Below are 25,832 nucleotides of genomic sequence, written 5' to 3'. Positions count from 1 at the left end.
ATTGGCTGCGTAGCGTTTGCATCCGGCGGGCGGGACTAGCTGGTAACCGCCGAGTGGCCGGGGCGCGGGGCGGAGCCTAGGGGGCGAGCACCGGGGCGGACGGGCTGGGAGGTGGCCTGAGCCGGTGCAGGGGCCTGGGGGCTGGGGCTAGGTTTGTGTTCGGGTCCCAGACGAGGCGGAACCCGGGGTGTGGGCGGGACGGAGCAGAGCTGGAAATGGGGCTCAGTGAAGCGGGGAGCACACCCTGAGTGCGTCCTGCGTGCGGAGAGCTCTGAGGGCGCCGGAGCCGAAGGCAGAGGAGTGAAGTCAGGGCTGAGTGGGCGGAAGAGAGCCTGCGCTGAGGTGAGGGCCCCACATGCGGGAGTTGAGAGGAGAAACTGGCACCCGAGAGAGCGTTGGGGCCGGATACATTTTCAAAATGTCAGGCCGTTGCTTTCTGTCCAATTATTCTTGCTTTTTCTTTCGGGAGCACCCTCAAGCCCTCCCACTGCTCCACCAAATTGCATTGCCTGGATCTCTCGGGCCCAGGTGGTACCCGAATTTTTCTTTTTCCTTGTGGCTTTCCTTTTCGCTTGTGGCTGCTGCTTATAATTAGAAATGCCGACACACAAGTGAAGGTGCCTGGCCACTTAGTCAACTGCGCAATATTCTATTATGACTCCTGCCTCCTTTTGTTTCAAAAAACCTTGAGTCTTGGTACAATGTGTTTGATTGTATTCTTAAGGGCAAAGAGAGTGGGAGGAGGGGAAGAAAACGCCTGATCTTTGGTGCAACTCTAAGAATGAAATGATATCTGATTCTTCCATTTTCTTAGCAGACATGGCCACTTACCGCCCGCTAGGACACGTGCAACTGCCCCGAGCTGATGCCATTCGTTCTCGTCTCATTGACACTTTTTCTCTCATCGAGCATCTGCAAGGCTTGAGCCAAGCTGTGCCACGGCACACTATCCGAGAGATACTTGGTCAGCAGCCTGTTTCTTCACAAGCAGAAACTTAAAACTCTCACCACACCCTCCTAAGAATAGGAAGCAGACAATTTTAAGAGTGGAAAATTTAGGGAAGATTGATTTGGTTGCTAATTTGGAGGTTACACCAAACTTGATAGTTAGTATATGTGCTGCCAAAGTGAGCACATCAAACTTGATAAAGGTTTTAGAAATAAAATTCTTTGAATCCAGGACATAGAACCCATGCCACTGCCCTTTAGGCCTAGGATAACTACTGGCCCTGGCTGATGTGGATGTTTTTACCAAAGACACTTAAAACTTAAAGGGCTGAAACTGCTGCCTTTAGTCTTGGGCATGGACAGTGTTGATCATAATGCATTACCTCTTCAAACTAATGTTAGTTGCTATGAGAAGGAACAGCAAGGCAAGGCCCAGCACTAAGGGGCCCATTATGTAACCAGTATTCCTGCTCCCAATCCTACCTGCTCTTCATATCCCCTCAAAAACTTCTTATCTACTGCCCCTTTTATATTTTTGGTGTAGATCCTGCCCATCAGAAGAAACTTATGTTGGTAGATCAGCACCAGCTTGTGCGTTTCTCTATAAAGCCTCGTCACGTAGAACGGATTACACACAGCCAGAGGCTGATGAGCAGGTTTCAAGTGCGCTGCAGTCAGAGACCACCTCTTTCTTTGTGGGCTGGGTGGGTCCTTGAGCGTATCCTTTCATGCCACTCATTTAAAAAAAAAACATGGTTATTTACTGATTTTTTACTGAGGAGGTAAGGGGGAGAGACAGCAACATCAATTTGTTGTTCCGCTTACTCGTTGTTTCTTGAATGTGCCCTGACGGGGTGGAACCCGCAACCTTGGCTATCAGGAGAATACTCTAACCAACTGAGCGACCCAGCCAGGGCCTCGAGCCACTCATTTTTATCCCATGGCTTTACTGTCTCTCGTCTCATCATCTGCCTTATGACTTTTCTTTCCCCTTTCCAAAATCCATTTTCTCCTCATTCTCACTGTTTCTATTCTTGTCCCTATTATTTCACCGACACGAATCAGAAAGAATACCACTATGTATGTTTCCTTAAGAGAAAACAGGTCCTCTCTTCGCAAACTTCATCATCTTCCTCATCTTTTTGAATACAATTGTACTGATGGTTGAAATAGGTGAGAACTGACATTAAATGAAAGAGGAAGTGGGTGGGAGTCATTTTCCCTTTAAATTGATTATTTTATATTTTTGAGTGTTATTTGAATTGTGATAGGCATAATTATATTAAGGCTCCTGAAGTAGTATCTGTGCAACTGCTAAGATCTAGAAACATTTGGAGGGCTCTCGGGAGGATAGGAGATAAAAGGTAGTCAGACACTAGGGTGTGTGATAGACTCACAGGGAACAGGGGATGGAAAGGCTAGTTATATTTCTTGTGTCAGTTTAGTCTAAATTTGTTTGAATCAACCTTTCCTATTAGGGATATTGGTGCCCATAAGTGAGTGAGCCACTATTTACATTTTTACATGTATATTTAGAAAGATTAAGTACAAATAAGAAAGCTCGCAAAGTATGTCAAGTTAGGTACAAGTAAGGTATTAGATGAGCCAGAAAATGTCGAAGAGTAAATAACTCTAAAACCAATCATAAATTATATGCAATGTATTAACAAAGATATCTGGAGAATCAATGAGCTCATTTGATTATCATCTCAAACCAACTGCTCAGAAAGGAGAAAGGACATTAAGAGTACCACTTCCTTGTTTCATCCTCACTATTTTGGAGAGTTTCCCCACTTTAAAACTGTCTTTTAATGCAATTAAGTCAAAGATATTTAAATAATTGATGTCATTGACCAGTACAGTATACCTCATTTGCTTTGAAATGTTTTATTTCCTCTGCATATGGGGAGGATTTTGAACTATGTCACTCACATTTTGTTTCTTGTATAACAGGCACTTATCTGCCCTGTGAGGTTAGGGATATAGTGTAAAACCTTGGAATAATAACAATACATGTGCAGGATTCCCTCCGTCTAGTGGACAAATAAAAAAAGAGAATAGCACTAATCATTCTATTTAGTAAAATGGCTGAATATGAAATTTAATCATTGTGCCAGAGGATCGGTGGATTGCCAGAGTAGGAATCGCCTGGAAAATCATGTAAATTGTATCTTTTTAAGTACACTCTCACGGTAGAAAGGCAGGAGGAATAATTCGTGAGTAACAGATTTCTTTGAACAGACTAATTCATGTGATAAACATTAAGATTTTGTTTAGGCTTTTAAAAACAATTTCCCAAATCACAAGAATGTTGTTATAGATAGGGAAAAAAATAGTTATTAACAGTTTTCTAGATCAAAGCTCCCCAATTTTGTTTTGTCCTGTGATTTTGTTTCCCAGTAATACATATATAGTCTTGAAAACTGCCTTAGGTGTTTTAATCATTATTTTTATGTGATATAAAGAAGCAAGTTGAAATAAAAATATTTTAGACTAGCATATTAAATATTGTATTTTAACATTATATCATTTAAAAATCATGAGCAAATGTTTACTTTTGGCATGTTATAAGTAATTCATGCTATTTTTTATCTTGTATTTGTGTGTGTGTGTGTGTGTGTGTGTGTGTGTGTGTGTGTGTGTGTTTGGTCAAATTTACCAACCTTTTATAGTCTTAGTTTGCACAATACTTTTTCTTTTTTGGTTTATTTCTTTTTTAAAAAATATATTTTATTGATTATGCTATTACAGTTGTCCCAATTTTTCCCTTTTTGTCTCCCTCCTCCTGGTACCCCCATTTTCTCCAGCAATCCCACCACTTAGTTCATGTCCATGGGGTGTGCATATGAGTTATTTGGCTTCACATTTCCTATGCTATTCTTAACATTTCCCTGTCTATTTTGTACCTACCAGTTATGCTTCTTTTTTTTTAATAATCTAAATTTTGTCCTTTCACTTCTATTTTTTTTATTTATTCACTTTTAGAGAGAGAGAGAGAGAAATAAACATCAATGTGCGGTTGCTGGGGGTTATGGCCTGCAACCCAAGCATGTACCCTGGCTGGGAATCGAACCTGCGACACTTTGGTTCACAGCCCACGCTCAATCCACTGAGCTACGCCAGCCAGGACCCAATTATGCTTCTTATTCCCTGTACCTTTTCTCCTCCCACTTATCCTTTGCAGCTGATAACACTTCAAGTGATTGTCATCCACTTTTCTCTTGCTGCTTTTAAGATTCTGTCTTTATCTTTAAACTTTGGCATTTTAATATGAGGTGTCTTGGTGTGGTCCTCTTTGGGTCCAACTTGTTTAGGAGTCTGTGCTTCCTGGAATTATATGTCTATTTCCTTCACCAAATTAGGGAAGTTTTCTTTCATTATTTTTTCAAATAAGTTTTTAATTTCTTGCTTTTCCTCTTCTGCTTCTGGCACTCCTACGATTCAGATGTTGGTACATTTGGAGATGTCCCAGAGGCTTCTTATTCTATCCTTATTCTTTTTAATTCTTTTTTTTCTTGCTGTTTTGATGGAATGCTTTTTTCTTTATTATGTTCCAAATCATTGATTTGGTACTCAGTTTCATCCTCTCCACTCTTGGTTCCTATAGATTTTTCTTTATTTCACTTAATGTAACCTTCATTTCTGCCTAGGTGTTTTTTATGAATTCTTTGAGTATCCTGATAACCAGTGTTTTGAACTCTGCATCTGATAGGTTGGTTATCTCTGTTTCGTTTAATTCTTTTTCTGGAATTTGTTCTGTGCTTTCAATTGGACCATCTTTCTTTGTCTTCTCAATCTGGCAGCCTCCTTGTGTTTGTTTCTGTGTATTAGGTAGAGCTGCTTTGATTCCCTGTCTTAGTACTGTGGCCTATTGTAGAAATGTGGACCTGTAAATTATGTGGGGCAGAGCCTTAGGTGATCACCAGGGCAGGGCAACCAGTTTCACTGCTTTGTGGCTCTGTTTTAGGGGAGGGCTCTGAGAGGGAACAGTGCTACTGCCTGGCTTCTGGAGGTTTGCCTAAGAGGAAGCTGTCACCCAGCACTTGCTCTGTGTAGTCTCTTCACTTTCTCCCCATATGGTACTTGTGCCCTCCAGCTGTTACCCTCGTGCTAAATCCCAGAGGGATGGGTCTGCATTAGTCCTAAATCCATGCAGGCCCTTTAAGAGGAGTCTCCTGATAATCTGGCAGTTTCTTCCATCACCCCAACCTCCACTAGTTTTTACAGCCAGAAGTTATGGGGATTTATCTTCCTGGTGTTGGAACCCTGGGTTGCTGAGTGGTCTGCTTTGGGGCTGGGATCACTCACTCCACAGGGATCCCTCCTAATTTTTATCTACCACACATGAATGTGGGAGTGCCTGTTTTGCCTCTTTACCATGCCTCTCCTGTGGTGTGTTGCCTCTCCACCTCTCTCCAAGTCTCAGCGCCTCCTATACAACTGGATGATTGTGGCTTCTTTAAATCCTTGGTTGTTGGACTTCCATACAGCTCGATTTTCTTATGGTCTGGGTGATTTGTTTTGTAGTCTTGTAGTAATTTTTTCTGTAGTTGTGTGAGGAGGCAAAGTGTGTTCACCTATGCCTCCATCTTGACCAGAAGTCCATGCTATTTTTTAGTTCTCAGGCCAGAGCTCAATCCACTGAGCCACCAGTCAGGGCTTATTTTTTAAAGAAAATATGTGATTTATCTACAAAAGAACTTTAAAATGACATTAAGTTTGACTTGGAGATCAAATATATTTTGTGTATTATATAGTTTTTAATTTAATTTTTAAATTTGAGATATAATTTACATACAACATTAGTTTCGGGTTTATAACATTATGTATTATATGTTAAATACATGTAATATATGTTAAACTTTAGATGGAAATTTATGTGTTAGGGCATAAAAATAGTTTGTGTTCTTCAGGGTGGTTGAGTATGCTCTTCCATTAACTGCCAAGCGTATCAGTCATAGTGCATTGGCAGACTGTCAGATTATCCTGTTTCAAAGGGAGACATTAAAGTTTTAACCTGTATGTGTATTTTAGTCAATGTTTTCTTCAATAGCATGGTATGCATCCATTAATTGTATAAATGAGATGAAGAGGGTTGAAAGGTGAAGGCAATGACTTAAGGAACAGCAATTAGCAAATAATAGGGTTCTAGAAAGAAAGTATAGGATTCAATTTGCTTTGTAGAACAAAAGCAGTTTTATAGAAGAAAGGGAAAGTTTTAAAAGCTAACAAATAAGGAACCAGAAATTTCTTATTGTAACTCAATATGCTCCATGAATCTGCCTTCTTGTTTCTGTATCCCTTATAAAGCACCTAACATCTCATGGCCCTACATTTTCATTCCATTCTCACGACTCATTGCCTCTTTGTGAAGTTTGGGACTCGGGAGGAACAGTACAGCAGACAGGGTTAGGGTCATTAAGAGATGAGTTCCTTGGTGTCTGTGTGACCCCAGAGTGGGAAGGCAGTCACTTGCAGCTGTTAGGCATATTGATTACCAGCAGAAGAAATGAGTCAGAGCTGTTTTCCACATATGATTCAGTCTTCCACTGTGTTTCACATGTTGAAGCAGCAACAGTGTTTAGAGAAACTCAAAGAAAAATGTAGTAGCAGTGGGCACAAGTGTGGTTTCCAATAGATTGTGATCATTCTCTATCATTCAGCTTCCCACTTCCTTAACCTTATCCTTTGCTCTACTCTCACAGAACTGCTTGAATCCTCAAACACCAAACTGTGGCCCATGAAGCTGACTCTGGAGGTGGCAGCTTGGTTCATCTTATTTATTTTTATCTTAGAGATCCTCCTTATGTGGATGTCAAGCTTTTTTCTCTTCTGGAAGAATGCCTGGAATGTCTTTGATTTTGTTGTTACCATACTGGTAAGGGTAGATATCTTGATGATTAGTTTAGTGGGCTGAGGTATGTGTCTAGTTGAATCAAAATGTCAAGAAATGTTAAGATAATTAGATTACAGGAAGAAACAAATAGAAATGTATCTAAATTCCTTTTTTTTCTCCTAAAAGTCAGTCATTGTAGGAATTGGTGGCATTGCAAGGCAGAATCTAACCACAACATTAACCCTAACAACATCTAGCAGTTACTAAGCACTTAATAGTGTCAGGTGTTCTAAGTGTTTTACATGAATTTTCTTATTTGAGCTCCACAACAACCTAATCAGATAAGCACTCCATTTATCACCTTTTTATGTCTGAGAAAATTGAAGTACAGAGTTTAAGTAATTTAGTATAGAAAGACTGAATAGGAAACAGTCACCAGAGAATGGTATTCATGAGATGATGCCCAAGGAACTGTGAAGATCAGTAATGAAGGGGCAACCGTGCATGAGTGCTTTGGGTATATTTTATTCATAATTTGTGTGTTTTCCACAGTCCCTGCTTCCTGAGGTTGTGGTGCTGGTAGGGGTAACAAGGCAGTCTGTATGGCTCCAGTTGCTGAGGATCTGCCGGGTGCTAAGGTCTCTCAAACTCTTTACACGATTTGCTCAAGTTCGAGTCATTATTTTGGCCCTGGCCAGGGCCCTCAAGGTGAATGAATTAACTATAGTGGCAAAACCGGGTGGGCAAGGTGGATAAACATGGGAGTTACATGAACAAGTCTGGGTGGGTCAAAGAGGGCAATGAAAGACCCTGTGATATGTTATTGGATGAGAAAGCAGTGGGGTCAAGCTGCTGTGTTCTACAGGTGCCTGGGCTCAGGACTGGAAGTGAGGGTTTGGTTGGGGGTTGCCAGGGTGGGCTTGACTGGGCTGTAGGTGGAGATCAGCCTAGTTTGTCCCAGCTCTGACTTGAAGTCATGGCCTCTAGAGCATGACCTTCCTCTTGATGTTGCTGATCATCTTCTTCTACATTTTTGCTGTGACCGGTGTCTACTTCTTCGAGGGTTACACCCGTTCAACTCACCCGGACCTGAAGTACCACATGTTCTTCTCGTAGGCAGGACTGGGGGAAGCCTGGGTAGGGGGAGAGAATTTGGGTGAGAGACTGGGAAGTAGTTCAAAGTATAGTAATACAAAAAGTATAGACTATTTTAAGAAAGTGGAATAGAACACAGGAGAGGCAAAGAGAATACAAAAGAATAGTTAGTGTCATTCATTTTGATTTTCAGGATAGGGCAGCTACCAGATTTGCTCTGTTTTTTGTTGTTGTTTTGTTTGTTTGTTTAAGATTTTGCTTATTTACTTTTAAAGAGAGGAGAAGGAAAGGAGAAAAAGAGGGAAAGACACATTTTTGTATGGGAGATTTCACACCTCCAACTGGGGACCTCGTCTGCAACCCAGGCATGTGCTCTGGCTGGGAATTGAACCAGTGACCTTTTGATTTGCAGGCCAGCACTCAATCTGCTGAGCCACACTAGCCAGGGCATTGCTCTGGTTTGTCAAATTCATATGCACCCAGATCAGCCTTCTTTAAATAGCAGTATACTCCAGTGGTTAAGCCCTGGCTTCTAAACCTCAGTTACCTCTTTTGAAAAATGGTAGTAAGAGTGAAGGAATAAATGAGGTAATGCATTTAAGCATTTAGAGTATTTAACACACATTGTAAGTGATAATAAATGTTACTCTCAAACATGCTCACTGATTTTACCCCAGTCTCTAGGTGTGGGGATTATGCATGCACACACCTAAACTCATTTAAAAGTAAAATCCTTATAAGATCTTTGTCTAGAGAACACTGACTACTAGTAGAAAGTCAATTTGGATTCAGAGGTGATAATGTTATTTATGAATTGGAATCTAATCTTGCCAGTGCCTCTCAGCTCTCTCGATAGTTTTGTAAAAAATGCCCTGGCTGGTGTGGCTCAGTGGATTGAGTGCTGGTGTGTGAACCAAAGGGTCTCTGCTTGGATTCCCAGTCAGGGCACATGCCTGGGTTGCAGGCAGATCCCCAGTAGGGGGTGTGTGAGAGGCAACCAAATACTGATGTTTCTTTCCCCTCCCTCCCTTCCCCTCTGTCTAAAAATAAATAAATAAAATCTTTAAAAAAAAAAGTATGAGTGATCAAAGTCCTAGAATTTATCCTATTCAAGCCATGATGTTTTTTTCTCTTTAAGATTTTATTTATTTATTTTTAGAGAGGGAAGGGAGAGGGGGAGAGAGAGAGAGAAACATCAATGCGTGGTTGCTGGGGGCCATGGCCTGCAACCCAGGCATGTGCCCTGACTGGGAATCGAACCTGCGATGCTTTGGCTCGCAGTCCGTGCTCAGTCCACTGAGCTACACCAGCCAGGGCCAAGCCCTGGTGTTTTCAAGAAATTGTATATGGAAGAATAAAAAGGAAAATTTAGATATCTTCCTGAGAGGTTTTGTGATATAGTCACTATCAGTCACTATTTGAGATCACATATTTATGTCACAAATCTATTTATCAGTTCATAACAACAAACTAAAGAGGAATATGTTTGCTAAATTTGTAAGTGATGTTCTGTTAGGTGAAGTCCATAGGACAGTGGAGAATAAACTTACAAAAAATTATATGTAGTTGGTGATTCATACAATTTTTAAAAATTCAGTCACTATTTATTTATTAAGTACCTACTATGCCCCAAGTACTAATAGAATAGTAATTGAAACTCATAGATTATTCATAATAGAGGAAAACGTAATAAAACAACCTCAAACTGAAGTATAGTTAGCTAAAAAATTGAGTATGATAGAAAAGAAGCCAGAGTCAGAGCAAACTATAAAGAAATGCTCTTATGTTGCTTTTAGCGTGAGAATGAAAAAAAAAGTAAGAGTGAAACTTTGCGAGATTTAGATCTCTGTTTTATCTACACACACACCTTTTTCTTTAGGGACCTGCTGAATTCCCTAGTGACTGTGTTCATTCTCTTCACCATGGATCATTGGTATGCACTGCTTCAGGACACCTGGAAGGTTCCTGAAGTCAGTCGCATCTTCAGCAGCATCTATGTCATCCTTTCATTATTACTTGGTTCCATTATCTTTCGAAACATCATAGTAGCCATGATGGGTAAGCATAGAAAAGGTGAAACTTAGTGGGAGGGATGGGTAGGAAGAAATTAGAGTGAGAGCTAGGGTTGGTGGATTATGGAGAGAGAAAACCTGATACAACAGGAAGGCTCGGGGCCTGTAATGGCTATTTCACTTGGTTTGTCCCCACCTAAGCCCTCTCCCTGGGTCTTGTCATCACCATCCCCAACTCCTAATGGTCCTTTGGGGCAGTTACTAACTTTCAGGCTATCAGGACCGACCTGAATGAGGAGATGACACACCTGGAGGTTCAGCACAAAGCCGACATATTCAAACGGCAGATTATCCAGAGGTCTGTTTCCCAGTTTTAAAACCCAACTTTAGTTCCCAAAGGTTTCTTGACCTTATTCCCTATTTCTCTTCTATGGCTTTGACCCCATTTTTCCCTTGTAACAAATTTGCCCAAGAGTTAGAATGCCCCAGTTCTATAATATTGCCTGATTCTTTATCTACTATCGGAGCTTCCCTACTCTTTTCACCCCTTTGCTATAATCCCTCCTCCTCGCTTAGTTTTCTTCAGTTAATTTTCACCCCTTTACTACAATTCCTTCACCTCAGTTTTATTTTTTTTCTTAATAAACTCCTGCTTCAGTATAACTCTCTTTACATCTTTGTGTTTTTTGCTTTGCAGGAGACAAAACCTGTCCCCTGAGGCACTGAGGTCAAGCCTTAGCAAAATGGATACCAGGTTAGGAGTGTGTTTGTGAACTGGGATGGACACACATGAAGGAGGAGAGGGGAGAAAACCAAAGACAAATATTGGCTTTGAGAGAGAATTTATTCATTCAATAACTATTGATTGTAGTTGGTTGCATGGCAGCCCCCAAAAAGATATGCCCATGTCCTAACCCCCAGAACCTGTGAACATGACCTTACTTGGAAAAAAGGTCATTGCAGATGCAATTAAGTTAAGGACCTTGGAATGTAATTATCCTGGGTCATTCAGGTGGACCCTAAATCCAGGGGGGACAAGGCTCCTTATCAGAGACAGAAGACATAAACATAGAGAATAGGAGAAGGAGATGTGAATATAGAGAGTTTGGAGTGATGCAAGCACAAGCTAGAAGCCACTGAGTGCCAGGCAACTAACTGCCAGAGCTAGAAGAAGCAAGGAACTCATCTCCCTTAGAGCTTCCAGAGGGAGAATAGCCCTGCCAACACCTTGATATCAGACTCTGGATTTCAGAATTGTGAGAGAATAAATTTCTGTTGTCTTAAGCTACCAAGTTTGTCATAATTTGTTAACAGTAGCCACAGGAAATTAATACATATACCTTTTATGAAATGGATGCTGTTCTAGACCCTGAGGATTCAGTAGTGGACAAGAGAGCAGAAGGAGAAATAATCTTATTCATCCATTCAACAAATAATTACTGAATGCTTTTTAGATGCTTGGGACGTATCAGTGAACAAAAGAGACAATAATACCTGCTCTTCTGTAGTTTACATACTAGATAGGGAAAAGAGACAATAAATGATGAATATATTAAATGAATATGTTATGTTAAAATAAAATAATCACTATGAAAAAATAAAAAGTAGGACAAATTAAAGGGGGTTATAGTATTGGGTGGGAGTTGCAGTTTGGTTATAATCTTAAACAAGTTAGTCAGGGTGGCCTGGTAACATTTAAGCAAAGACTTGAAGTAGGTGAGGAGATCACTGTGGCAGGAATGTTATAGGCAGAGGGAACAGTTAGTACAAAGGCCCTAAGCCAGAAGCATGCCTGATGTGTTTAAGAAACAAGAAACCATTGTGACTGGAACAAAATGAGCAGGGGAAAAGTGATAGGAAATAAGGTCAGAGAGACAGTGGGGATCCTATCCTGTAGGGCTGTGGGGATCCTAGTTTATAGGGTTGTGGGGCCATTGTAGGGACTTAGACTTTGACTCTGAATAAAATGGGGAACAGAGCAGTGACATGAAATACCTTACATTTAAGAAGGATTACTCTAGTTGCTGTGTTGATAATACACTGTAAAAGAACAAGGGAAGGAATAGAGAGATGAGTTAGGAAGCTATGCTGCTATCCAAGCAAGAGGTGATAATGGCTCAGACCAGAATGGTACCAGTAAGAAAAGGTATAGTTTGAAGGTAGAGCAACAAGATTTCTTGATGGATTGGATGTGGGGTATGAGAGGAGAGTTCAGGATGACTCCAAAGCTTTGGCCTAAGCAACTGGCAAAATGGATTAGCTGAGATGGGGAAGGCTGTTGGTGGAAGAGGTATGGTAGGCAAGAGTTCAGTTCTGGTTGAATTGGAGATATCTATTAGACATTCAAGTGGTGATTTGTGAGTCAAAGTTATATATACTAGTCTGAACTGAAGAGTGAGGTCTGGACTAGAGGTTTAAATTTTCATTTAGTAGGCAGTTAAGCTCAGATGAGATCACCAAAGGAAAAGCAATAGAATCAGGGGTGTCCAACCTTTTGGCGCCTCTGGGCCACACTGGAAGAAGAAGAGTTGTCTTGGGCCACACATTAAATACATTACGATATGTAATCACAAAAAAATCTCATAATGTTTTAAACAACTTTATGATTTTGTATGGGCTGCATTCATAGCCATCCTAGGTTTCATGCAGCACACAGGCCGTACATTGGACACCCCTGCATAGATGGAGAAAATAAAAAGACCAAGAGCTGAGCCCAGGAACTCTTTACTATTAAGAGACAGAATCGTGTGGGGAAAGGCTGTAGATATGGTATAATAGGCATAGGGCTATGGTGTGGGGAGCTAAAGCTTGGCAAAATAAGGTTGGGTGTGTATTGTGGAAGCCTGAGTAAAATTGAGCACAGAAGCTATGTGGTGAGGGGCACTAACACGGATATGGTACATGGAATAATTGTGGTTGAGAGTGCTTAAGCTCGGATTTGGGGCTTGTATATACAATAATCTGTATATGCAATAAGCAGTTTGGCCTTCATAACCTTAAGCCTCAGCATCAGGATGGCCAGGGCCTGAATCAGAATAATGAAAGAGCAACCCATATCTCATAAATGTATTTCAAGCAATAACATTTCTCTTTTCACTTATAGAGATATCAATCAACAAGCGGAATCTTTGGACTTATCAGAAACATTTAAAGAAGAATCTGAAACCGGTGTCACTGAAGAGGATTTAAGAGCATCTGAGTCAAAAACAAAAGACTCTTCATCAAAAAAGACAAAATCCACATCTTCCTCTTCTTCCTCCTTTTCCTCTTCTAAATCCAGAGAGGTGGACTCTATTGGTAAGCAGAGGGTTTCTTCCATTTCTCCAGGAGACATCCCAATCTTAACTATATCTACTTCCCAGTTTTTTGTACCAGTCTGATTTTCTGTCTTAGTTACTTTCTTTGTGCTTCTTCATTTCCTCTATACTTTTGCTTCACTTTGGATAAGTGTGGCTGTGGCTGTCTTTGCCTGTTGTAAAAAGTGGTCTCTTGGTGATGCACCCTTTACCATTCTCCCTCTTTTTGTTTCCTCTTTCATCTCTGCTTTTCCCCCTCCCCCCACACACCATAGGATTCATCAGTTCTTTCCCAACTTCCACAAATCTATGTTTTTAAGAAGAATTCCTCCCTCCAGGTCAGTTGGATTGGGAGACTCATGTGCACCAGAATCTGCCTGGGCTAATGGACATGGATCAGGAAGAACGTGTTGTTTGGCCTAGAGATTCACTCTTCCGATATTTTGAATTGCTAGAAAAGCTTCAGTATAACCTAGAGGAGCGTAAGCGCTTGCAAGAGTTTGCAGGTATGGATCTGGGGTAGTCATAAGGGCCAGGAGTTAAGTACATTGGATTAGTATATATAACTGAGGATGAGGGGGTGGATGTTCACTATTTTGGTATCTCAGTGTCTGAATTTCCACCTCATACCTAAAAAGGGCAAATCCTTGGTTTGGGATGTTACATTCTGGACATATGTCCCAATTTCTTCTAACCTAGAGAGAACCTGGCAATTTTGCTTCTTCAGTAGGGGATACCAAAATCCTTTCAGGTCTAAGAGCTAGTTTCCCAAGAAGATAGTGTTCCATTTGTTGGGAATTAAGACAAGGTGGGCTCTTGCTTCTTTTGATGGCCCACCCTCTTTTGTACATGTGCCTTCTCTCCGAAGGCCACATTTCAGACCTGAGCAGTAGGGCCTCAGGCTCCAGATTTTGAGACTGCATGTATGATTACTGATAGCTGTTGGAGTTAGTGAACAGAAAGGCCGCAAGTGCCCACTTCAACCCCTGAAAAAGGGTTATGAATTACAGACTTCTCTTCCTTTCAGCATCTTCTAGTGTCAGCCTAGGCAGAGAGAAGTATGTGATTTAAATAGCAGAGCTATTTTCCCTAAATTTCTCACTTGAAATTTTACCAGTTGGAGATTAAATTAGATTAACAAATTTTCCCTCTAGAAATGAAAACTGAAAGAGTTAGCCTCCCCCCCTTTTTTTTTACAATTTAATATGGATCAGTGTTATCTTCCTCATACTTAGTTGAAATCAACTCGATGTGGAAATAACAATTAGGGAAGAGGGATATATGTTTGTGGTGGGCATAGGAGGGCAATAAGAGAAGTTTATAACATTGGAATGTGGAATTTAGAACAGGATGTCAAAGGAGACATTCACCTACTTCAAAATGTTGCCTAATGTTAATCTTGCTCCTTGCAGTTGTCCTCAGCCTTGCCTTCCCACTTGTTCTCTGAGGAGAACCAGATGAAATGGAGAAGGCAGTAAGGCAGCTTCTTTAATCCTAAGTAATTCATCTATGGCCAAGAGTACACGTGCATATGGTGTAATTGTTTAAATTTATTTTTCAATTATAGTTGACATGCAACATAATGGCTTAATTTAATGTAAAGATTTTAATTTACGTAAAAATTTGTGTGAGAACCTGGGAAAGCAGGGTCTTAAAACACTTGTGTGTATTGAATATTCTTAGTTCTCCAGCCTCATAGTCTGTTTCTTTACAGTGCAGGCACTGATGAACTTAGAAGACAAGTAAAGCCGACGATGGATGGCTTTGGTATCTTTGGCAACAGATAATGAAGGGAACAGTTGGAAATGGAGAATTCAGGGTGTAAATGTTTAATAAATACTACTGATAATTGCTTAGTGGCCTGTCTCTGAGACATAAGGGGTACTGAAAGGTATAAGATTAGGTGAAAAAGTTAGTTTAAATGCCAGTGGGGCCTGTGGTCCTTGGCTTTCTACACTTTCCACAGCTACTCAGACTGACTCTTTCCTTGACTTTGTAACTTCCTACCCCACTTGAAAACTCTACTTCCTGATAGAGTCCTAATTTTACCCTCTCCTTCCCTGGTGGGTACAGGCCTCTGTGGTGGGGATTTGGGGTAAGGAGATCCCTGGAACTGTTGATGTAACTAATGAGAACTATTATTCCCATTATTTAAGAATATTGCTTCTCCTGTGTACCATTAACTTTTTTTTTTCTTTTTTCTTTCTATGGAGGTGCCAGGGAATGAACCTGGGGCCTCGTGCATTAACTTTCTTAAACTAGCTTTTTTTTGTTGCCCTGGCTGGTGGATTGAGCACCGGCCTACAAAGCAAAGGATCGCTGGTTCAATTCCCATTGAGGGCACATGCCTGAGTTGCAGGCCAGGTCCCCAGTAGGGGGCAAGCCAGAGGCAACCACACATTGATGTTTCTCTTCCTCCCTTCCCCTCCCTCTCTAAAAATCAATCAATAAAATATTTTTAAATAGCTTTTTAATTGTATTTTTTGCATTACCATTTATCCTTCTTATATTCTTTCACCTCTCCCCTCCCTGCCACAGTCACCACATTATTGCCCATGTCCATGAGTTCTTTTTCTTTTCTGCCCAATCATGCCACCCTAACCCCACCCTTCACACCAGCCCAGAGCTGTCATCCTCCTCTCCATCTATGAGTCTGTCTCTATTTTGCTTATTAGTTCAGTTTGTTCATTAGATTCCATATGTAAGTGAAATCATATGGTATTTGTCTTTCTCTGACTGACTTATTTCACTTAGCATAATGTTCTCCATGTCCATCCATGCTGTTGCAAGGGATAAAATTTTCTTTTTTTACCTGGCCAAGTAATATTTCATTGTGTAAATGTACCATAGCTGTTTTATCCACTCATCTACTGATGGACACTTGGGCTGCTTCCAAATCTTAGTGATTGTAAATGACACTCCAATGAACATAGGGGTACTTATGTTCTTTTGAATTAGTGTTTTGGGTTCCTTCAGATATATTCCCAGAAGTGGGATAGCTGGGCCAAAAGGCAGATTTATTATTTTTTAAAGGATTTTATTTATTTATTTTTAGAGAGAGGGGAAGGAAAAAGGAAAGAGAGTGAGAGAAACATCAATGTGTGGTTGCCTCTCACACATCCCAGTAAGGACTGGGGACCTGAGCGCAACTTAGGCATGTGCCCTAACTGGGAATTGAACCAGTGACCTTTTGGTTCACAGGCTAGCACTCAATCCACTGAGCCACACCAGCCAGAGCAGCTGTACAAGTACAAAAACTTTTTAGTTTGATGTAGTCCTACTTGTTTATTTTTTCTTTTCTTTCCTTTGCCTGGGAGGTATATCCAATAAAATATTGCTACGAGCAATGTCTGATATTTTGCTGCCTATGTTTCCTTCTACAATTTGTATGATTTTGGGTCTAACATTTAAGTCTTTGATCCACGTTGAATTTATTCTTGTGTGTGGTGTAAGAAGGTGGTCTAGTTTCATTTTTTCTGCATGTGTCTGTCCAATTATCCCAATACAACTTACTGAATAAACTATCTTTAGCCCATTGTACGTGCTTGGTTCCTCTGTCAAATATTACTTGACCATAAAGGTGTAGGTTCATTTCTGGGTTGTCTATTCTGTTCCATTGATCTATATGTTTGTTTTTATGAAAAGGCAGTTCCATTTTTAACTTTTTGAGGAAACTCCACACTGTTTCCCAACTTTTTTTATTATGGTTTATTTTTAGAGACAGAGATAGAGAAACAGTGATTTGTTCTGCTTATTTATGTGTTCATTGGTTGATTCTTGCATGTGCCCTGAGTAAGGGTCAAACCCACAAACTTGACATATCAAGACAGCACTCTAACCACCCTGGCTGGTGTGGCTCAGTGAATTAAGTGCTGGCCTACGAAATAAAGAGTCACCGGTTCGATTCCCAATCAGGGCACATGTCTGGATTATGGGCCAGGTCCCCAGTGCGGGGTACATAAGAGGCCACCACACATTGATATTTCTCTCCCTCTCTTCCCCTCTCTCTAAAAATAAATAAATAAAATCTTAAAAAGGAAAAAGACAATGCTCTAACCAACTGAACTACCTGGCTAGGGTATGTGTACCGTTAACTTAAATGTTGTTTTCACCTGTTTCTGGGCCAAAAGAGAGTCCCTTATTTCATTTCCTTGCCATGGCTCAGAGCAGTGATTCCACTATGTAGAAGTGTTCAAATCAATATATGTCCCACAGATTTTATTATTAGAAGGGATTTCAGAATTTATCTCCCAGCAGAACAGGAACATGCTTTAGAACATCATTAAAAGGGGGATTATCCAGATCATGCTTAATGTTTCTAGTTGCAGGGGATCCCATTCCATTGTTGGATGGCTCAAGTCTTTAGAAATGATTAGTATTAAAATTCTAGCACTTTTTGAGTGGTTAACTCATACATAAAAAAACATTGTACACTTCAAAATGGTGAATTTATGTAATGTAAATTATATCTCATTTTTGAAAATGAATAAAGATTATCTAAAACCAAGAACCAACTTGTGTTTCAAGGAAAAGCATTGTAGTCATTCCCCATAAAATGAAAACAGAAATGTTTCTAAAACAAATGTGAATATATAATTTTTATTAAATATATTTTTATAGGAAATACAGCATAAATATTTGAAAAAAAAGAACTAAAACTACTATTTTTAGACACAACTATGTACCTAGAAACCCCAAAGGAATCAACTAGAATTGGAGATAACAAAGGATTTCCAGTAAATACAAATAGAAGGAAAGAGAGCTGGAGGCAGATGTCTGGGAAATGGGAACAATTAAGGGATAGGAGGATGAAGAGGAGCCAGTAAAGAAGCCTGAGAGGGAATGCTGAAGACACAGGAGGATAATCATCTAGAGTGATGTCACTAGAGCCAACATAGAGTTTCGAGAAAGTAATGGTCCAGTAAGATCTGTATTGGAGAATCCATTGAACCTGGCAATCAGAATACAATAAACAATAAAACAGTAAGGAAGCATTATTTAAAAAATCTTACATATGCTATTCACAAAGTAGTTGCTATTTGAGTAGATTTCTTCAAAGTGGTGTCTGAGAAGCAACAGAATTGGCTTCACCTGGTAACTTGTTAGATGTGCAGAATCTCAGATCCCATCCTCAGGGCCACTGAATTGGTTTTACATATGCATATGTGTTTCAAACTGCTTTATAGGTATTTGATGATTGATCCCCTCCTGGCTTTCTGTAGCTGACCTCAAATGAATGGTCTATTGCAGGGTGCCTCATTCTTTAACTCCTTCCTTAATGAAAAGAAGAATTTCCCTTCCTTAATGAAAAATTTAAAAGCAGCAAGAGAAAAGCAGAGTTTACCTGCAAAGGAATTCCCATAAGACTGTCAGCTGATTTCTCAAAAGAAACCTTACAGGCAAGAAGGGGCTGGAAAGAAACATTCAAAGTCATGAAAGGCAAGGTCATAAAATTACCCTATTTAGCAAAGCCATCATTTAGAATGGAAGGGCAGATAAAGTGTTTCCCAGATAAGGTCAAGTTAAAGGAGTTCATCATCACCAAGCCCTTATTATATGAAATGTTAAAGGAACCTATCTAAGAAAAAGAAGAAGATCAAAACTATGAACAGTAAAATGACAACAAACTCACAACTATCAACTGAACCTAAAAAACAAAAACAAAAACAAAAAAACTAAGCAAACAACCAGAACAGGAACAGAATCACAGAAATGGAGATCACATAGAGGGTTATCAACAGGGATGGGGGGTGCGGAAAATGGGAAAAAAGGTACAGGGAATAAGTAGCATAAATGGTAGGTACAAAATAGACAAGGGGAGGTTAAGAATAGTATAGGAAATGGAGAAGCCAAAGTACTTACATGTATGACCTATGGACATGAAATAAGTTGGGAGGAGGGGATTGCTGAGGGGAAGGGGGTGCAGCACGGAGGGAATAAAGGGGAGAAAAAAGTGGGACAACAGTAATAACATAATAAAGTATACTTTAAAAAAGAGGGAAAGTGCAGACTTTAGTAGGATTTCACCTGTTTTTCTACTAATGTCCTTTTTCTATCCTAGGAGCTCATACATGATATGACATTGAGTTTAGTTATTACTTCTTAGTCTCTTCTAGTTGTAACGGTTGCCTTTGTCTTTCCTTATCTTTTACAACCTTGACATGTTTGAAGATTTCTGGTCAGATATTTTGTAGAATGTCCCTCAATTTGGGTTCATCTGATGCTTTCTCACAATTACATTGTGATCATGAATTTTTAGAAGAATACCAAGAGATGAAGTGCCCTCTCAGCACATCCTCTGAGCTGAGAGGTACATAATAGTGACACATCTTCTAACTGGTGATGTCAAGCTTGGTCCCTTAGTTAAGGCGATGTCAACCAGGTTTCTCCACTGTGAAGTTAACTATTTTTCTCTTTATAATTAATATATACTTGGGAGGAGACACTGTGAAGTTATGCAAGTATCTTGTCTCTCCTTACACTTTACCCAACTAATTTCAGCATTCATTGGTGGGTCTTTTATGTAGTAATTACTACTATGGTGTTCTATTTCTCTCATACTTCCCACATTTATTAGTTGGAATTCTTTTGTAAAGAACTGTCCTTTCTCTTACATGAACATTGAAAATCTTTGAGTGGAAGCAACAAGCTCATCACTATACTGCAATTCTTAGCCCTTATGTGTGGAGTAGTATTAATTAATTTTTTAAATAAGTTATTTGTTTAATATTATGTGCCAGTAACTGTGTTACACACTTGGGGTATAACAAGGTGTAGTTTTTGCTTGAGGGCTTATATTCTAGTCTAGTGTAAGATGATACTTATGATGGGGGCACCCAAAAACCCCTGGAATTTATTTACAAAAAAATTGTGTATTCTTACATGTTTAAATTCAGTCACCTTCAAAGTACTCTCCATTTGATACAATACACCTTTCAAGATGGTTTTTCCACTGCTCAAAAGTTTTGGAGCATGTCAATTTTGACGCCTTTTAGTGCTTCTGCTGTCTTTTGTTTCACTTCTTCCGATTGGCAAAATGTTCCCCTTTGAGGAGTTTCATCTGGGAAACAAAAAAAAAGTTGCTCGGGCAAGATCCGGTGAATAGGGAGGATGGGGCATGGGGGTCATGCCATTTTTGGTCAAAAACTGCTGCACATGCAACTTGGTGTGGACAAGTGTGCTTGTAAATCACCCATCATGAAATGGGCAAATGAGTCCTTAAAAAAAATTCATTGAAGCCAAATGCAGCCTCTCACAACAACTTCAGCTGGTACCCTGATACAGATGGGTTCATAGAACACTCACCCAATGGGGGAAGCCTGTACTGCAAGGAGCCCACCCTCCAGAAGATAATTCTAGGGTTTTTGGGGGGTCCTCCCTCATATGTTTCGGTATTGAAGAGTAGGTATATTCCTCTGAGTAGCATATGACCTTACAAAAGCCTTTACAGGACCAAATAAGAATACTTATCTTACTGTTCTATCTCCCTATTTTTCATCCTCTCTTCAGTGAGGACAAACTGGGCCTCCTCCCCTCCATATCTGTGTCTATCCCTCAACACCTCTAACTAGAGGTCTTCACTACTTTACCTTCTTTTCTGAAATCTCACACAAGTTTCTCTTGTTGGCCAACCATACAGGGAAAGGAATTCTGGGAAATTCATTCCAATTTAGCTAAACCAACAAAGTTCAAAACCACCACAGCTCATTTTGACCATTGCGCTGTCATGGAAATGTTCTTTGGCTTCATGACACAACTCTCTTCAAGTGTTCCATTGGATTGCTTCTCTTCCACTTTTCTGCTAGGCATCTCCCCAAGCTTTAAATGTGTGGTCCTCAGCCATTTTTGCTTCATATTCTACAAACTCGGTGTTTCATCTACTTTTATTGTTTCGACTACACTCTGTACACTATGCCTTCCAATTCTGTTCTCAGTCCAGACCTCTCTTAGAAACTCCAGGGGAAAATATTCAGTTGTCTGTCCTCAGGCACTTTATTTGTAGTATGTTCAAAACTGAACTCATTACTGTTCCTTTAAACCTGCTTTTCCTCTTCTAATCCCAATGGGGACTGACAAGTAGTTGGGAGAGTCCTCAATCATCCCCTCCCTACTTAACTATTTTTTTCTAATAGCCTTTCACTTAAGCTACTGCTTCTTGTATCAGTATCTTGTGATTAAGATTCTTTTAGTTAAAAAAAATAATCTTGAGCTAGTTTAATCATAGTAGTAGTAACATTTACTGGATCTATACAAGTGCCCGCTAAGACACAGGCATTTTATAATGCAAGGGATTAAACATAATTAGATGGATGGGTAATATTTATTTTATAGCTGAGTGAATTACAGAAATTTATCCTGATTTTAGAGCTAAAAAATAATAGATTAGGAACCTAGACTTCAGAGGTCTAATGTCAAATTGCCAACATAATGTAAAAGTGTCTTAATAAGGAGAGTCAAAGGCTACACTTCAAAAACAAATTAACCCTGAACCTTTGGTGGCTTAACACAAGAAAGGTATATTTCTCACTTATGAAGATACCAATACTGGTTGGACAACTCTTAAAGGCAACTACTGCTTATTCTTGTAATTCTCTGTAGTTATGTTCTATAACATGACTACAAATACTGAATTAGCAAATACTGAACTATGGCTCCTAGGGGGGATACAGGGTTAGGTTCCTATGGGCCTCTGCTCACAACATCTTCATCAACTGACGGATATATAACCGTGTTTTACATATTGTGTTTGTGTATTGTGTTTCTATTTGATGACACCTTATTTAATATCTGTTGATTCATTAGCACTGATTCATTAGCATTGACCTCTCTGTCAACAACAGCACTGTAACTCATGTCTGAATGAAGCTTATCTACCACATGCATTTTCTTCCTAAGGCATATCACAGTGTTCCTCTACTGATGGACACTAGAAAGCACTTTAGCACTAAGCATGTGGAGCATTTTAGACAGTGAAATCACCAACAAATAATGCAAAAATTGTGGCACTAAATAGACCTTGAAAAGGACATTTAATTTACAGCATGAGAAGGGGCAGTATTGCCTTATTTAACAACAGCTGGGAATGTGCACATAGGGTGGTTCAAATTTTTCACCACTTTGCACATGCCGGTGAATAATTGTGAAAATAATGCAAGTATTGATTTTTAGGTCACAAATAAATTTTAATGAATAGGGAAATTCACAAATATAGAGCTCACAAATAATGAGAATTGACTGTAAATGCTCTGTGATAATTTGGAGCTTCAGGTTACTGGGCCTTGTGACATTGCCATCTCAACATGCAGTTTCCTGGTTACTTCAACAAGAAAGAGATGGTTGGATGGTCATTCACTAGCTCTTGAATTCTTTGGTCATTCACTAGTCATTGGCCGAAGCTAATAAGTTGACCTCACATAACTGCAAGAGATCTGGGAAATGTGGAGAATGCTTGAATATCTTGTGAGCATTACATATTTCAATTACAAAAGTACACTGAAAAGAGAGACAAATAATTGCATTTTACAAAAGGAGGTGTATGTTCTTGTCAGATACAGAGTGCCCTCTGGGAGGTTTTGGGAGAGGGAGGATGTTTCAGATTTCTTATCTCTTTTGGCTCCTCCCAGGTATCTTTATTAAAATTGCCAGATCAGAGAGCCTTCCAATCATATCACCAATGTTATCCATTCCACTTTGGCAAGACACATGATTAATTTCTTGTTCTGGGCCCTGTAATTTCAGTTTGTTGGTTCTGTTTTTTTCTCTTTCCATTTGATCATCCATAGATTGAAACTTGTCTTTATCTTTCCTGAACCTTATTTATTAAACTGCTTATACTGAATAGCCTGAAATATTTGCTATAAATTCAAAGCACTTACCCTCAGTTGCCACATAGTCTGAATCTTTGGCAGACAACAGGATTTCTTAACCAACCACTTGCTATATTATCAGGTGAACTGCCAAAAATTTCCTTTCTTGGGTTGAGGGAGTTCTCATTGCTCCTCTCTCTGCTTGACTCAGCTAGCTCCACACTTGTTCTAAAGGTCTTTCACTCAAGACACTACTGCTTGGTAAAAATTTCTTTATTAATTAGTACTCCATATAAAAGAATTCATATTGAGCTAGTCTAATAATAATAGTAGTAACATTCAGTGCATTCTTACTCTGTATTAGTGCCTGGCACATGATAGGTACTTACTTTTTGTTGAATGAATGTTAGATATTTTGCTAAATCTTTAAATGCATTATTTAAGTTAAAAAATTTGTAATTATATTTTATCGATTATGCTATTACAGTAGTCCCAATTTTTCTCTGTTTGCCTCCCTCTACCCAGCAACACCTACTCCTTCAGACAATCTGCACACCATTGTTCATGTCCATGGGTCATGTGTAGGTTCTTTGGCTACTCCATTTCCTATACTGTACCTTACATCCCCATGGCTATTTTGTAACTACCTATGTGTACTTCTTAACCCCCTCACTCTTCACCCATTCCCCCAGAATTCTCTCCCAGCTGGCAGCCTTCAAAACCCTCTCTGTATCCATGATTCTGTGTCTGTTCTTCTTGTTTGCTTACTTTGGTTTTTAGATTACTTTGTTCATAGATTTGTATTTATTACCATTTTATTATTCATAGTTTTGATCTTTTTCTTTTTCTTAAATAAGTCCCTTTAACATTTCATATAACAATGGTGATGAACTCCTTTAGTTTTTTCTTGTCTGGGAAGCTCTCTATATGCCCTTGATTATAAATGATAGCTTTGCTGGGTAGAGCAATCTTGGTTGTAGGTCCTTGCTTTTCATGACTTTGAATTTTTCTTGCTAATCCCTTCTAGCCTGCAAAGTTTCTTTTGAGAAATCAGTTGACAGTCTTATGGGAACTCCCCTGTAGGTAACTAACTGCTTCTCTCTTGCTGCTTTTAAGGGTCTCTCTTTACCTTTAACCTTTGGCATTTTAATTACGATGTGTCTTGGTGTGGTCCTTTTTGTATTCAACTTGTTTGGGACTCTCTGTGCTTCCTGGACTTGTGTATCTATTTCCTTTGCCAAATTAGGGAAGTTTTCTTCATTATGCTTTTAAAGATTTCATTTATTTATTTTTAGAGAGAGGAGAAGGGAAGGAGAAAGAGAGTGAGAGGAACATCAGCGTGTTGATGTGTGTGGGAGATACATCGATCATTTGCCTCTCACAGACCCCTAACTGGGGATCTGGCCTACAATCCAGGCATGTGCCCTGACTGGGAATTGAACTGGTAACCTTACAGTTTTCAGCCCAACACTCAATCCACTGAGCCACACCAGGGCTGGATTCTTTTTTCTCGTTGTCATTCTGATTGCTTGTTTTTTGCTTCCTTATGTCCCAGATCATTGATTTGATTCTCTGCTTCATCCACTCTACTGATGTTTCCCTATAAATTGTTCTTTATTTCTATTAGTGAATCCTTCATTTCTAACTGGATGTTTTTTATGCTTTTGCAGTCCTTACTATGTTCCTTGAGTACCCTTATAACCAGTGTTTTCAATTCTGTGCTTATCTCCCTTTTGTCTAGTTTTTTTTCTAGAGTTTTAATCCTTTCTCTCATTTGGACCATGTTTCTTTGTCTCCTCATTTTGGCAGTCTCCCTGTGTTTGTTTCTGTGGATTAGGTAGAGCTGCTTTGACTCTGTCTTGGTAGTGTGTCCTAATGTAGAAGGGTCCAGTGGCATAGCCTCCCCTATTATCCAATCTGGGTACTTGAGGTGCACCATTCTTGTGGGCTAAGTACACCCTCCTTTTGTAGTTGAGCCCTGATTGCTGTTGGTAGGTCAATAGGAGGGATTTACCCAGGCCATTCGGCTGCAAGGACTGACTGTGACACTGACCACTGACTTCCGACCTTTGTGGAGGATCAGCTGTTCATGGATGGGGTGATGATGCTCCATCATGGTCTGTAGCTCTCCATTGGGTGCACAGGCTCTGGCGTTTCCCAGGTGATACAGGCCAAGGTCAGCCCCCGCCCTGTGTTTTGCTCATAGCCACTCTGCCTTGCTATAAAGCAATGTGAGATGGCTGCTACTTGTGCTGGGCTTAGAGATTCCCAGGTAAAGCCAAGCTGTGGACCTAGGCTGGCTGTTGCTAGTGCCATGCCTGGCGTGGCAAGAGGTATGTGGATTAGGGTTTCACTGAGGCCAGCTGTTGCTTGTCTGAGAGGATTTAGAGGTTGTGAAGCTTGAGCACAAGACCGGCCATTCATATGCAAAAATATGTTAACAGCTTGGGTGGGCCAGTAGGTTGGGTGGGACAGAGTCTCAGGTGATTTCCAAGGTGTGACAAATTGTGTTAGCCAGATTGATAGAGCCTCAGATATGGCACCTGCCTGCTGGTTCTATCACTCTGTTGGAGGAGATGGTTCAGAAAAGAGTCAATGGTCTCTGCCTGCCTTTCTGTATAGGAGAAAGCTGTCCCCCAGGTCTTGCTTTGATATCAGACACTTTACTTCCTCCCCTTATGCCACTGGTGCATTTCAAGCTACTACTCTGGTGTGGGAGCTCAGAGGCAGTGAGTCTGAGTAGGTGAATCCATGTGTGGGTTCTTTAAGAGGAACTGCTTGGGACTCCAGAAGTTTCTTTCACTGACTCAATCCTCACTGGTATTTGCAGCCAGAAGTT

At 40.0% G+C, this 25,832-nt stretch overlaps 1 protein-coding gene across 4 annotated transcripts; it reads left to right on the top strand.

Moving 5' to 3' along the window:
* The first annotated feature begins 88 nt into the window (after positions 1-88).
* CATSPER2 (cation channel sperm associated 2) lies at positions 89-15,575 on the top strand. 4 transcript variants are annotated; one of them, XM_045823807.1, is made up of 13 exons: positions 89-342; positions 818-964; positions 1,493-1,666; positions 2,053-2,121; positions 6,654-6,826; positions 7,337-7,492; positions 7,772-7,896; positions 9,759-9,937; positions 10,150-10,249; positions 10,589-10,645; positions 12,995-13,188; positions 13,526-13,693; positions 14,902-15,575. In XM_045823807.1, the coding sequence occupies exons 2-13, from the start codon at positions 820-822 to the stop codon at positions 14,931-14,933; spliced, it is 1,572 nt and encodes a 523-aa protein (XP_045679763.1). In that variant the 5' UTR covers positions 89-342; positions 818-819; the 3' UTR covers positions 14,934-15,575. The 4 variants fall into 4 exon arrangements, with proteins under 4 accessions (XP_045679763.1, XP_045679764.1, XP_045679765.1 ...); XM_045823808.1 differs by having other exon boundaries at positions 815-964; XM_045823809.1 differs by lacking the exon at positions 2,053-2,121 and having other exon boundaries at positions 90-342.
* Positions 15,576-25,832: the final 10,257 nt, after the last annotated feature.

This window comes from Phyllostomus hastatus, unplaced genomic scaffold (assembly GCF_019186645.2).
Source record: "Phyllostomus hastatus isolate PE091 unplaced genomic scaffold, TTU_PhHast_1.1 phas_scaffold_501, whole genome shotgun sequence".
Lineage (NCBI taxonomy): Eukaryota > Metazoa > Chordata > Mammalia > Chiroptera > Phyllostomidae > Phyllostomus > Phyllostomus hastatus.
The sequence above is the reverse complement of the archived record's forward strand: the minus strand, read 5'-3'. Positions and strand labels throughout refer to the sequence as shown.

Excerpts from the sequence above, each read along its gene's own strand:
- CATSPER2 (XM_045823807.1), top strand. The coding sequence starts at position 820 with ATGGCCACTTACCGCCCGCTAGGACACGTGCAACTGCCCCGAGCTGAT. Across the intron at positions 7,897-9,758 it reads AAGTACCACATGTTCTTCTC|GGACCTGCTGAATTCCCTAG; the intron begins GTAGGCAGGACT and ends CTTTTTCTTTAG. Across the intron at positions 10,646-12,994 it reads CTTAGCAAAATGGATACCAG|AGATATCAATCAACAAGCGG; the intron begins GTTAGGAGTGTG and ends TTTCACTTATAG.